This window comes from Microchirus variegatus, assembly GCF_963457635.1.
Source record: "Microchirus variegatus genome assembly, chromosome: 2".
Lineage (NCBI taxonomy): Eukaryota > Metazoa > Chordata > Actinopteri > Pleuronectiformes > Soleidae > Microchirus > Microchirus variegatus.
In genome coordinates, this window is record NC_139803.1 from 4701458 (window position 1) to 4716353 (window position 14896).

Here is a 14896-nt window from a genome sequence, read left to right on the forward strand (position 1 = left end):
GAGCGCAGACTGAGCCTCGGCGTCGACGGTGAGCGGCAGCGGAAGAGCAGAGGAAACACGCGCACGTCCTCTGCGCCTCTTTGTTTCCTGTTTCTCTGCGTCTGTCTGCTCCACAACAGACGGACGGGAGTCGTGGCACGGACAAGCGACACGCACGCACGTTCCACCTGTGATGTCAACACGCACTCGGCCTGCGCACCAGCGCCTCCCGTCGGCGCCAGCGAGGAAGTGCAGGCCTTCAGTCTGCACTGAGACGAACCAGGGCGACACCGAGAGGAGTCTGGACATGATGTGACTGATGCGCGAGGACAACCAGACTTTGACCAATGACGTGCACCGACACGTGTGACGTCACACAAACCAGCTGTCACACGACGTCCAATCGGTCGTTTCAGCACCAAGGAGAGCAGCCGCGTCCGTGTCAGCTGTGCGGGACACGCACACACACACACACGCACACACACACACACACACACACACACACACACACACACACACACACACACACACACACACACACGCAGTTAACAGCAACATTTTCATGTTTGTGTCTTCTTCTGAAAGCATACATCCAGTGGTGGTCAGCAGGTGGCGCTCTCTAGAAATGCTGCCAGTGCAACAAGTCTTCTGCTATCACACCATCATCATCATCATCATCATCATCATCATAGACTCTTTCTAAAGTGATTCAGTGTGACCTGGAGAAACAGCACGAGACACAAAAGTCACTCAAAAAGAGTCTGAAGAGGAAGAGCCTTCACTCTCATCTTCTTCATCATCATCATCATCAGCGCTGCGATGCTGCGTTTTTGTTGACGGAGCTCTTTGGCATTCGGCTTAATTTCCTCTGTCTGTGGCTCTGTGTGTGTGTGTGGGGGGGGGTGGGGGGGGGGAGAGAGAGAGAGAGAGAGAGAGAGAGAGAGGGAGAGAGAGAGAGAGCCGCGGTGGACTAAGGAAGGCGGCGGATCTGCGTTGTTATTGCCGCCGATCAGGAAAAACACAGACTTTTTATTTTTTATTTGTCTTTTTTTGGGGGGGTGGGGTGGGGGGGAATGAAACGCGTCTTTTTCGTTGCGCTGTGCGCGAGGACGAGCGCAGTTGAGCTCCACTGCAGCATTTTGCGTCTTCTCCGTCCGCCGCAGACGAGCCACGGGAGCATCACAGCGCTTTTTGGGCAAAGATAAGAGCGGGCGTCGTGTTGCGATGGCAGCGTAGGGAGCTTTCGGGAGGAGAATCAACCATGCCTTATTATTATGACGACGATGATGAGGATCACCATCATCAGTGAGTGGCGGTGAACGCAGCCGCTCACCCCGCGCTCTGCTGCTCTTTACCCACTGCAAACCATAGGAAAACGCAGCGGATCCCAATGGCATGGACACTTATGCAAGGTCTGTCGCGCTGCCGTGCCTCTGGAGCCCTCTCGCTGCCGTCTCTTCATTCAACCCAGCTCCGTCGCCATCGCCCCGCAGCCGAGAGAGCTGTGCCGCAACGCGACCAGCGACCACCGAGCCAAAGCAGGCGGCATGAGGCTTGATTCAGTGCATTTATCCATGCTGGTCATCGGGGTCTCATTCGCCTGCTACTCCCCGAGTTTGAACTCCCTGCAGGACCAGGCTTACAAAGCGTCCGTGGTGATCGAGGGTAAGGTGCAGTCCACGCCTGCCGTGAACGTGTCCGCGGAACCGTACCGTGTGAGTGTCAGAGTGCTGGATGTTTGGCCCCTGAACAGCGGCGGTCTGGAGCCAGAGCAGCTCGTCACTGTGGGGGGATTCGGATCCGAGGCTCCGTGCACCAAAGTCAAGAAGAACCACAAGTACATTTTTTTCATGGACCCCACTGACGAGCCCTTGGTTTTCAAGGCTTCGTTTGCGCCCCTGGACACGACCGGAAAGAACCTTAAAAAGGATGTTGGCAGGATCCTGTGTGAGGACTGCGGTAAGTCAGCGTCTGTGAGGGGGTTCACCGGTGAAGTGGAACCCGGAAGGATGAAGGCTGTGTTGGTGTTAGCAGCTACACTTAGCTGCTGTGGTAACAGGTGCTCTGTTATTCTCACTGTTATGATCACTGTCACTCAGGTACAGGCTCACAGATGCCTGAGGGGCGTCGATGCAGCATTTTCGACACCTCTCGCAGGCTTCCGTAGCCCACATGATCAATCAAACTCTCAGACATGCGCCTCGCACTGTTGCTGGTGAGGAATTGCAGTGTGTGTGTGTGTGTATCGAACCAGCTGCACCATGCGAAGCCGCATGATTGTGTCTCAGAGTCGCTGAGCTCTGGGGACGAGCTCCGTGTTGTGGTTTCAGGACCAGGGACAGCGGCCTGTGTCTGCGGCGTCACGTGCCCACAGGAAGCTGCATATGCTTCCGTGTCTGTATTTAGGTTCACGCCCAGTTTTACACACACACACACACACACACACACACACACACACACACACACACACACACACACACACACACACACACGCGACGTGTGATCACATTGTTTAGTCTATGGAATCTATTGATTAAGGACGATGCAGCATATTGTTGCACTGATGTTGTCCAGTATCTATCTATCTATCTATCTATCTATCTATCTATCTATCTATCTATCTATCTATCTATCTATCTATCTATCTATCTATCTATCTATCTATCTATCTATCTATCTATCTATCTATCTATCTATCTATCAACTAGCTTAAAGTCAGCTAAACAAAGTGCTATCTATCTATCTATCTATCTATCTATCTATCTATCTATCTATCTATCTATCTATCTATCTATCTATCTATCTATCTATCTATCTATCTATCTATCCGTCTGTCTGTCTGTCTGTCTGTCTGTCTGTCTGTCTGTCTGTCTGTCTGTCTGTCCGTCCGTCCGTCTGTCTGTCTATCTATCTATCTATCTATCTATCAACTAGCTTAAAGTCAGATAAAAGCTAGCTAAACAAATTGCTATCTATCTATCTATCTATCTATCTATCTATCTATCTATCTATCTATCTATCTATCTATCTATCTATCTATCTATCTATCAACTAGCTTAAAGTCAGCTAAAAGCTAGCTAAACAAATTGCTATCTATCTATCTATCTATCTATCTATCTATCTATCTATCTATCTATCTATCTATCTATCTATCTATCTATCTATCTATCTATCTATCTATCTATCTATCTATCTGTGTCAGTGTGTGTCAGTGTGTGTCAGTGTATGTCAGTGTGTGTCAGTGTAAGTCAGTCTTCTCTCTCTGTATCTGCTCCACAGCTAATGTTGCTCTGGTTGGTCTTTGTTGTTGAATAGATTCTTACTCTTTTTACCTCCTCCTCTTAAATATGTGAGGGTTTTTTCTAGGGCTGTCAAAATTAACGCGTTAATTTTTTTAACGCATTAACACACTTTCTCACTCTCACTTTCATCGCGCTACGAGTAGACGTGCAATTTATGAACAGGCAAGGCGGTGGGCAACTGCTTGGGGCCCTGAGCCGATAGGGGGGCTCCTGACATTCGGAGCCTAAATGCATCAGTGAGCAGCCGCATCCCCGTCCCCCTTAAACAACAATGGTTGATTTGCAATGATATCTCAGTAGGACAACCTCCCTAAAGGGGCCCCACGTCTCCTCACGCTAACCTGTGTGAAGCTGAAGGAAAATGAAGAGGAGTTATCAATCAGGAAGTTAGAAGAGGAAGAAAAAAAGAGGATGAAGAAAAAAGAAAGAAAGACACACAGTTGTAAGTGGCGCTGCTGGCGCAGATAATGATATAATCATAACATTAACAGTCACTGTCTAACTAACGGGGACACAGACAGCAGCTAACATTAGCGTCAGAATGCTAGCTGACGCTAACGCTAACGCTAACTAGTAGAAGCAGTGCTTCAAAGGTGCTGATGAGGAATTTCCTGCTGTGGGTTTAGTAAGAAAACTATTTAACTTCTATACTTTATATTTTGTTTATAATGTGAGTTATTTACAGTGCAATGTATATATTTTTTTTAAAGTTATTTACAGCATTTTATTTGTTATATTTATTTAGATTGTCTTATAATGTGGGTTCTTTACAATGTAATGTTTGTTTTTTACTAAGTCATTTACAGTATTTTATTGTTCTTTACATTTATATTTTCACATACTTGATCAATTGATCATGATTAATCGTGATTAATCCACAGCTACCCTGTGATTAATCTGATTAAAAATTTTAATCTTTTGACAGCCCTAGTTTTTTCACATACAGCTGATAAACAAGTCGTCCCTCGACGTCCTCTTCCCCCTGAGCTCCAGCCTTCATTAAGTAATGACTTAGAGTTGTGCTGATTATTTCACTCATATTAACTCCAACTAACAATGTTCTTACTCTGTATTAATGTCTCCTGGACTCAGGTGTAGACTCAGACTCAGGTGTAGACTGATGTTGTCTCAGGTGTAGACTCAGGTGTAGACTCAGGTGTAGACTCAGGTATAGACTCAGGTGTAGACTCAGGTGTAGACTCAGGTGTAGGCTCAGGTGTAGTCTCAGGTGTAGACTCAGGTGTAGTCTCAGGTGTAGACTCAGGTGTAGACTATGTGTAGACTCAGGTGTAGACTCAGGTGTAGACTCAGGTATAGACTCAGGTGTAGACTCAGGTGTAGGCTCAGGTGTAGGCTCAGGTGTAGTCTCAGGTGTAGACTCAGGTGTAGTCTCAGGTGTAGACTCAGGTGTAGACTATGTGTAGACTCAGGTGTAGTCTCAGGTGTAGAGTCAGGTGTAAACTCAGGTGTAGACTCAGGTGTAGACTCAGGTGTAGACTATTTGTAGACTCAGGTGTAGTCTCAGGTGTAGACTCAGGTGTAAACTCAGGTCTAGACTCAGGTGTAGACTCACGTATAGACTCAGGTGTAGACTCAGACTCAGACTCAGGTGTAGACTCAGGTATAGACTCAGGTGTAGACAGATGTAGTCTCAGGTGTAGTCTCAGGTGTAGACTCAGGTGTAGACTGATGTTGTCTCAGGTGTAGACTCAGGTGTAGACTCACGTATAGACTCAGGTGTAGTCTCAGGTGTAGACTCAGGTGTAGACTGATGTTGTCTCAGGTGTAGACTCAGGTGTAGACTCACGTATAGACTCAGGTGTAGTCTCAGGTGTAGACTCAGGTGTAGACTGATGTTGTCTCAGGTGTAGACTCAGGTGTAGACTGATGTTGTCTCAGGTGTAGACTCAGATGTAGACTCACGTATAGACTCAGGTGTAGACTCACGTATAGACTCAGGTGTAGACTCAGACTCAGGTGTAGACTCAGACTCAGGTGTAGACTCAGGTGTAGACTCAGACTCAGGTGTAGACTCAGGTGTAGACTCAGGTGTAGTCTCAGGTGTAGTCTCAGGTGTAGTCTCAGGTGTAGACTCAGACTCAGGTGTAGACTCAGGTGTAGACTCAGGTGTAGTCTCAGGTGTAGACTCAGGTGTAGTCTCAGGTGTAGTCTCAGGTGTAGTCTCAGGTGTAGACTCAGGTGTAGTCTCAGGTGTAGACTCAGGTGTAAACTCAGACTCAGGTATAGACTCAGGTGTAGACTCAGGTGTAGTCTCAGGTGTAGTCTCAGGTGTAGTCTCAGGTGTAGACTCAGACTCAGGTGTAGACTCAGGTGTAGTCTCAGGTGTAGACTCAGGTGTAGACTCAGGTGTAGTCTCAGGTGTAGACTCAGGTGTAGACACAGGTGTAGACTCAGACTCAGGTATAGACTCAGGTGTAGACTCAGGTGTAGTCTCAGGTGTAGACTCAGGTGTAGACTCAGGTGTAGGCTCAGGTGTAGACTCAGGTGTAGGCTCAGGTGTGTAGACTGATGTTGTCTCAGGTGTAGACTCAGGCTCAGGTGTAGACTGATGTTGTCTCAGGTGAAGACTCAGGCTCAGGTGTAGACTCAGGTGTAGACTGATGTTGTCTCAGGTGTAGTCTCAGGTGTAGACTCAGCTGTAGTCTCAGGTGTAGACTCAGGTGTAAACTCAGGTGTAGTATCAGGTATAGACTCAGGTGTAGACTGATGTAGACTCAGGTGTAGACTCAGGTGTAGACACAGGTGTAGACTCAAGTGTAGACTCAGGTGTAGAATCAGGTGTAGACTTAGGTGTAAACTCAGGTGTAGTCTCAGGTGTAGACTCAGGTGTAGACTCAGGTGTAGTCTCAGACTCATGTGTAGACTCAGACTCAGGTGTAGACTCAGGTGTAGACTCAGGTGTAGTCTCAGGTGTAGTCTCAGGTGTAGACTGATGTTGTCTCAGGTGTAGACTCAGGTGTAGACTCAGGTGTAGACTCAGGTTTAGACTCAGGTGTAGACTCAGGTGTAGTCTCAGGTGTAGTCTCAGGTGTAGACTGATGTTATCTCAGGTGTAGACTGATGTTGTCTCAGGTGTAGTCTCAGGTGTAGTCTCAGGTGTAGACTGATGTTGTCTCAGGTGTAGACTCAGGTGTAGTCTCAGGTGTAGACTCAGGTGTAAACTCAGGTGTAGTCTCAGGTATAGACTCAGGTGTAGACTGATGTTGTCTCAGGTGTAGACTCAGGTGTAGTCCCAGGCGTAGTCTCAGTTGTAGACTCAGGTGTAGTCTCAGGTGTAGACTCAGACTCAGGTGTAGACTCAGGTGTAGTCTCAGGTGTAGACTCAGGTGTAGACTCAGGTGTAGACTCAGGTGTAGTCTCAGGTGTAGACTCAGGTTTAGACTCAGATGTAGACTCAGGTGTAGTCTCAGTTGTGGACCCCCACACAGCACACATCCTAAACCCTGATCCAGTTCCCTTGTGTGCAGACGTACACGGGGGACCGGTGAGTGTACGTCCTGTACAGCTCTTCATGTGATCACAGTCTGAACTCCATCATCAGACAAACAGTGAATACAACAGAGATGTTCAGGAAAAACACGTGTCACAGTGTTACAGTGTTACAGTGTCACAGTGTCACAGTGTCACAGTGTCACAGTGTAACAGTCTCAGTGTCACAGTGTTAGTGTCACCGTATCACAGTGTTACAGTGTCAGTGTTACAGTGTTACAGTGTTACAGTGTTACAGTGTCACAGTGTCACAGTGTCACAGTGTTACAGTGTCAGTGTTACAGTGTTACAGTGTCACAGTGTCAGTGTTACAGTGTCACAGTGTTACACTGTCAGTGTTACAGTGTCACAGTGTTACAGTGTCACAGTGTTACAGTGTCAGTGTTACAGTGTCACAGTGTTACAGTGTCAGTGTTACAGTGTCACAGTGTTACGGTGTCACAGTGTTACAATGTCACAGTGTTACAGTGTCAGCGTCACAGTGTCACCGTGTTACAGTCACAGTGTTACAGTGTCAGTGTTACAGTGTTACAGTGTTACAGTGTCACAGTGTAACAGTGTCAGTGTTACAGTGTTACAGTGTCACAGTGTAACAGTGTCAGTGTTACAGTGTTACAGTGTCACAGTGTTACAGTGTCACAGTGTCACAGTGTTACAGTGTCACAGTGTTACAGTGTCACAGTGTTACAGTGTCACAGTGTCACAGTGTCAGTGTTAGTGTCACAGTGTTATTATTATAATAACATGAAGATGACTTTTGTTGATGCTGAAGAAGAATCAGTGAAACACATGTAGAAGTTCTGTGGGCTCTGCCTTCATAGTCTTTGAATGAAGTTAATGAAACAATGATGTGTCACTGTGAGCCGTGTGTGTGTGTGTGTGTGTGAGTGTGTGTGTGTGCTGCTGCACTGAGGTGGTAGACGCTGAGTTCTGCCTGGAGCTCTTCATCTTTCCATGAATTCCCCAGAAGAGCGGGACACAGTAGATGAATGACAGCTTCTGAAGAGCCTCCACTGTGTGTGTTTGTGTGTGTGTGTGTGTGTGTGTGTGTGTGTGTGTGTCAGAAATATGAATCAACGTGTTTCCACAGGTTTGTCATTATTTCCTAACAGAAGCCTCCAGGCTGATCCAGCACACAGTTACCTGATTGTGACAAAGGTGTCTATTTATTGTGTTCACCACAGAGATTATTGTCATGTACAGGATGTGTGTGTGTGTTGAGATAAGGATGATTGAAGTGTTTTCATCTGTCTGGACCTGGAAACATGGCTGTTGTTTCTGGGGTTACCCTGCCTGTTTCCAGGGGCTGTTTACATAGACCTACAGTACATAGACCAACATAGACCTACAGTACATACACCTACATAGACCCACATAGACCTACAGTACATAGACCTACATAGACCCACATAGACCTACAGTACATAGACCCACATAGACCTACATAGACCTACAGTACATAGACCTACATATACCTACAGTACATAGACCCACATATACCTACAGTATATAGACCTACAGTACATCAACTTACATAGCCCAACATAGACCTAGATAGACCAACATATCGACCTACATAGACCTGCATAGACATACAGTACATCAACTTACATAGACCTACAGTACATAGACCTACATAGACCTACATAGACCTGCATAGACATACAATACATAGGCCTACATAGACCTGCATAGACATACATAGACCAAAATAACGACCTACATAGACCTGCATAGATATACAGTACATCAACCTACATAGACCTACAGTACATATACCATTATAGACCTACATAGACCTGCATATACCAACATAGACCTACATAGACCAACATATCGACCTACATAGACCTCCATAGACCTGCATGGACCTACATAGACCTGCATATACCAACATAGACCTACATAGACCTGCATAGACCTACATAGACCAACATATCAACCTGCATGGACCAACATAGACATACAGTACATAGACCTACATAGACCTACAGCACATAGACCTACATAGACTGACAGTACATAGACCTACAGCACATAGACCTACATAGACCTAGAGTACATAGACCAACATAGACTGACAGTACATAGACCTACATAGACCTAGAGTACATAGACCAACATAGACCCACATAGACAATGTGTTGGTCCACAGTTGCTTCATGTATCTGATAATAAAATAACAGTGACAGCTCTTATGTTTTAGTCTTTCTGAGGACACAGTGTTGATGCTGAGGCTCTGGTGCAGTGACAGAGCTGAGTGTTGTGTTGTGAGTGTTGTGTTGTAGTTGTTGTGTTGTGAGTGTTGTGTTTGGAGCCTTTGGTCCACACAGATGTTTGTAAGGGAGAGGGTTTTCTAGGCCACTCCCTTCTCCAGCGTCAGCTGATTTGTTAGTTTCATCATTGTAGACTGTTTGTCATAAGCACAGATGGTGTGTGTGTCTGATGGTGTTCTTAAAAAAACAAACACTGACATGGTGTGTATTGTTAAGAGGATCTTCACTTAGTTAATCTGTCTGTGATGACACACACACACACACAGTTTTATTTAGTGATGATTAGTCTCAGATTATTCTGTTTGGTTCATCTTCAGAACAAGTGTGTGTGCACAATAAACTCAGATTAAATGACCCTTGGATTAGATTAGATTATTATTCATATATATTATAGATATATGAATGTTTCTCTGAACATGAAAGCAAACTCTGAAGTGGCTGCTGTGTCAGATTCTCTCTGTTTGACCTTTGACCTCACAGCGCTCACAAACTAAAGCTTTCAATGATTCAAATCCTCACTCTGGATTATATCTGGGTTTATGGAGAATAACGGGGTCACTGTGGAGGTGTGAGTGTAATCTGAATCAGTATCAATCTGTGGTGAAACACAGGTTCATGATCATGTGTTCAGAGATAAATGAATCATCACAATCAAACACACACACGAACAGATCTGCGCTGGTGTGTGAATGCAGATTAGCCACGACCGCTAATCTGCATTAATCTGAGTGGGATGAAAGCTGCTTTTGGATTAACAAAACGTCTGAACAGAATTTTACTTTTGACAAAATAATCATAACAATATTTCAAAGTTCATGTTCATGCCTCAGACGAATGATTGAGCTCAGTACTCAGATATAAACCTTTAAATATAAATATTAAAATATAAACACAACAACTTCATTTAAACAAACAAACACAATGACACACAACAGTCACACAATTACAAAAACAACACTCAAACTAATAATACATGATGTAAACAGAAGTAAAACAGCAGGTGGATTTAATAATGAAATAATAATCAATATTATAACTGAGTGAATGTTAGATAAGTAAAGGTTTGTGCTTTGAAGCAGCTGTTTTCTCTGTCTTTAGACTAATAAACAGTTAATAATATGAAGACATGACGTCTTTAAATGTCCTAAAAACATCCCTGCAGTCTAAAAACAGAGCAGCCTTTATTTTAGTCTGTGACTGTGTGGGTTTTTCAGCCACTGAAGAATGTTGTCTTCACCACAATGAGGCAGTATATGATCAGGATCAGGATCAGGAAGCAGCACCAACACTGGGATCAGGATCAGGAGGCAGGACAAGCACAAGGATCAGGATCAGGAAACAGGACACTGACAAGTAAGAAAGGGATCAACAACCACACTGACACTGTCACTGCACACACACACACTGTACAGTTACTGCACAACAGTTGTGTCGTCTTTTTGTCATGTGCAGTGTGTGTGTGCAGTGTGTGACCGCGGTCATTTCTCTCAGCAGATTCAAATCTGGACCGTATCAAAATCCAGAGAATCAGTGATTGTTAAATAAGACAATATTAAAGCATGCGTTCATTAAGGAGGTCAGACCTGCGGAGGTCATACCTGTGGAGGTCATACCTGTGGAGGTCATACCTGAGGAGGTGTGGAGGTCATACCTGAGGAGGGCATACCTGCGGAGGACATACCTGAGGAGGTGTGGAAGTCATACCTGTGGAGGTCATACCTGAGGAGGTGTGGAGGTCATACCTGCGGAGGTCATACCTGTGGAGATCATACCTGTGGAGGTCAGACCTGCGGAGGTCATACCTGCGGAGGTCATACCTGCGGAGGTCAGACCTGCGGAGGTCATACCTGCGGAGGTCATACCTGTGGAGGTCAGACCTGCGGAGGTCATACCTGCGGAGGTCATACCTGTGGAGGTCAGAGGTCACACCTGTGGAGGTCATACATGTGGAGGTCAGAGGTCATACCTGTGGAGGTCAGAGGTCACACCTGTGGAGGTCATACCTGTGGAGGTCAGAGGTCATACCTGTGGAGGTCACACCTGTGGAGGTCATAGTGAGCTGTAGCTGTTATTTTCCGGGTGTTTGCAGTGAAAGCCACTTTCTCTTGAATCATTCAGTCATGTGCAGCTATCTTTGGCTGCAACACTCAGTGCATGTCATTAAATATTGAAAGGTTTTTTTTTCCTGTGCACAGCATGAAAGGTTGTCAACAATATGAACTCTTTAACGTCACAAGCAGAAAACACGCAGCTGCAGTCTTTCTCAGTGATGACCTGGTCGTACTGTTGATGTTAGATTTCTTCACTGTTACCGTGGAAGTGCACTATACATGTTAAGATATTAGATTTATTAAACGCCTTGTTTCATATACATCAGTCTTTGTTAGCATGTATGGACAGACCCTCATTATTAACCCTTTAGAGTGTGATCAGCACACAGATGCGTGACTCCATGCAATATTAAAGTGGTTAGTGTGGCATGTGGAGTCCTTGTTTTATCCGCTTCTGGTTTGTTGACACGGGGCAGGACTCATATATCTGATGAAGACTGTAATTGCCTGTAACACCGGGCTTGTCAGGAGTGAAAGGATCAGAGAAATCAACACTGTTTTGGCATGTTGTGTTTGCAGTGGCCGACCTGCTCCCTCTCAGGAGGCGGGGCGAGGCTGGCGGCCGCGCATTTCTTCTTCTCTCTGTGTGAATGTTGGTAGCTGTGGGCGACGACTCTTCACACGACACGTGTTCCATAATGTTCCATAAGCAGGTTTGTAGACGACAACAAGGTCGATCAAAGCTCTGCATGAACAGCTTAAAGTCCTCAGTGTCAACCTGGGTTTATTTATAGCACAGAGCCACGCCATCATTTCAGAAACATATATATCGTATTTTCCGCACTATAAGGCGCACTTAAAAGCCTTATAATCCGGAGCGCCTTATATATGGATCAATGGGTAAAGTTTGACTTTGGGCCAATTCCAATTCCAAATCTTAACCCTTAATCTTAACTGGCCTCAAAACCAAGTGTTGAGGGTTATTTTGTCACTTAGAAATGGGACACTCCTTAAATGCAGATACGTCTTCAGACTCTAGGGGGCAGAATAATGCCAAAGCTGCGTCCAGTCTGTCAACTCCAAAAAAGAAGTAGAAGAAGAACACATTTACATTGTCAGGATTTTTTGTCAGTCAAGTTATTAGGTTGTCAGTTAGTTATAAGATGATTTACTCGTTTCGCTGCTTTCGACGCCATCTTTCTTATGTGAAAACACTGCAATGCATTCTGGGTAGTCCTCGCTCCCAAGGGTGGTGTCGGAAAATCTCAATATTGAGGGCGATACAGCCCTTAAACTTGGCCTCAACTTAATTTTTTTCTGAGAATCGGGACAGCACTTGGACTAGAGGGAGAGCATTTTTGAGATTGATGGTTAAGCAAGGAATTGGAATTCAGCCTTTATCTGTTTTGTTGACATTCCCTTTAGCACGGCTCCATCTAGTGGATGCATAACGCAACCCCCAGGCGAACGTTTGACTGCAATATCTTCTATTCCATGCGCCTTATAATCCGGTCGCAAAGTTCCTCGTTCAGTTCACATTGTGCGAGTTTCAGATCACTTGTGTGTAGCTGCCAAAGACTGGGTGTGTTTTATTCTGTGGCTAATTGTGTGAATTTGTGTAAAGTTTGTTTGCTGTAACTCTGCATCGGCAAGCGTGCGCACATTTCTGTGCGTCAGTCGTACGGTGACTGTTTGTGCGATGAGTCGAGAGCGATCTCTGCGCTGGAATAAAGAATCACACATGAAGAGTTCCACATACGTGTCCGCGTGTCCGTGTCGGGAACCTCAGCTAAAGCGTTTGGGAACAAAAGCACCATGGGAAGGGCAACTGTGTTTGTGTGCGGCGTGCCGAAGTGTTGAAAAGAGGGGGCTGCCGGCACTCCCGCTGGGCGCCTCCCGGTGTGTTTAAGGGACGTGTCCGGCCATGTTCACCCCGTACACACTGCACATATCCTGAGAGAAGGTTTGTTTCCTCAGGTATGTTGTAGGTGTGGATTGATGTGTGTCTTAACATGAAAAGACTTTAAACAGAATGGAATGGCTTGTTCGTCGTGTTTGGAAGTGGACCAAGACAAGATCATGGTTCCCTTCAGCGGTGAACGGGGTCTCCCGGGGTTTGTTTCAGCACATTTACACAAAACATGGAGGAGGAGGAGGAGGAGGATGATGTCGCCGCTGACTCACACAACAATCGGTTGTAAACAAGTCGTCACACTCACGTCTCGGTGTTTACCTTGTGTTTGTGTTTGTTTAGAACAAGTTTCAGTTTGGTATCGTGTCGCTCGACGCCCACAGACACCTGGAAAACCTGGAAAAACCTGGAAAACCTGGTCACGTCATCGACTTCCGCAGAGAATTCACCGCTGAGATTTCATTCATATTTAGAAATTAGAGCAGGTGATGATTAGCCCTGATGTGTGTGTGTGTGTGTGTGTTTAGCTGTAATCTGTGCAGGACAGCGCTGGCTGCAGGAGTGGGTTTATCTCCCTGCACAAACAGGACCTCTTTCCGTCTGCTCCGCGCTGGGCTTGTTGTTGAAAGATAGTGTGCAGCGTGCAGCGAGCGTCAGTATGTGTGTGGGTGAACGGAGATGTGTCCCAGCTGGCCCACAGAGCAGCTCACACTCACACTCACCATCAGCTCACTGCAGCAGAGAACACACACACACATATATATATATATATATATATATAAGACCCCGTTTCCTCTTTCTCCATCACATCTTTGAGGATGTGTGTACTTCTTCCCTGCACTGTCGAGGCATGTTTCCCTTCATTCCCTTGTTTTCTCCATGACATTAGACTCACACAAGCAGCCAGTTATCGTGCTGCGCGTGGCCACGGGCCAGGAAACCACTGCAGGCAAAGCCAGCGTTACAACACAACACAACACAACACAACACAACACAACACAACACAACACAACACAACACAACACAACACAACACAACACAACACAACACAACACAACACAACACAACACACAAGGAAAACAAGACAAACACTGACAGTCGACTCTGCATGAGCTCATTTGTGTTTGTGTTTGTGTGGGTGGGTGATGTTAGTTTTGATGTTAGCGGTGATGTTAGCGGTGATGTTAGCTGTGATGTTAGCGGGGATGTTAGCGGTGATGTTAGCTGTGATGTTAGCGGTGATGTTAGCTGTGATGTTAGCGGTGATGTTAGCTGTGATGTTAGCGGTGATGTTAGCTGTGATGTTAGCGGTGATGTTAGCTTTGATGTTAGTGGTGATGTTAGTGGTGACAGGTGCTGATGTTGTCGGTGATGTTAGCTGTGATGTTAGCTGTGATGTTAGCGGTGATGTTAGCGGTGACAGGTGCTGATGTTGTCGGTGATGTTAGCTGTGATGTTAGCTATGATGTTAGCGGTGATGTTAGCTGTGATGTTAGCTGTGATGTTAGTGGTGATGTTAGCTGTGTGATGTTAGCGGTGCTAGGTGCTGATGTTGTCGGTGATGTTAGCTGTGATGTTAGCGGTGACAGGTGCTGATGTTGTCCATGGCCTTGAGTTTGTAGCGTGCTCAGAGCTGATGTCTGTGTGAGATGTTGCTGCAGTGTTTCCCTGCAGACTCGTGTCTGTGATGTTTGTCCTCACACACACACACACACACACACACACACACACACACACACACACACACACACGATCTCGGCCGTGGATTTGTCTTCTTCTCGTTGGTGCAGACGTTGAGCGGCGATGAAGGCCCCGTCCTCACACATGCGCACTGGGCCTGTTTTCCCGGAAAAAGCCGACGTTTGG

General features: G+C 45.8%; 1 protein-coding gene across 1 annotated transcript in view; it reads left to right on the forward strand.

Annotated features, from left to right (window-relative positions):
• Positions 1-1526: 1526 nt before the first annotated feature.
• nrg2a (neuregulin 2a) overlaps positions 1527-14896 on the forward strand; it is a gene marked incomplete at its 5' end in the record, with an annotated part of 54754 nt that continues 41384 nt past the window's right edge. Inside the window, one exon of the mRNA XM_083909825.1 lies at positions 1527-2038. Within this exon, the coding sequence (XP_083765951.1) occupies positions 1527-2038 (512 nt within the window). The remainder of the gene's footprint in view (positions 2039-14896) is intronic.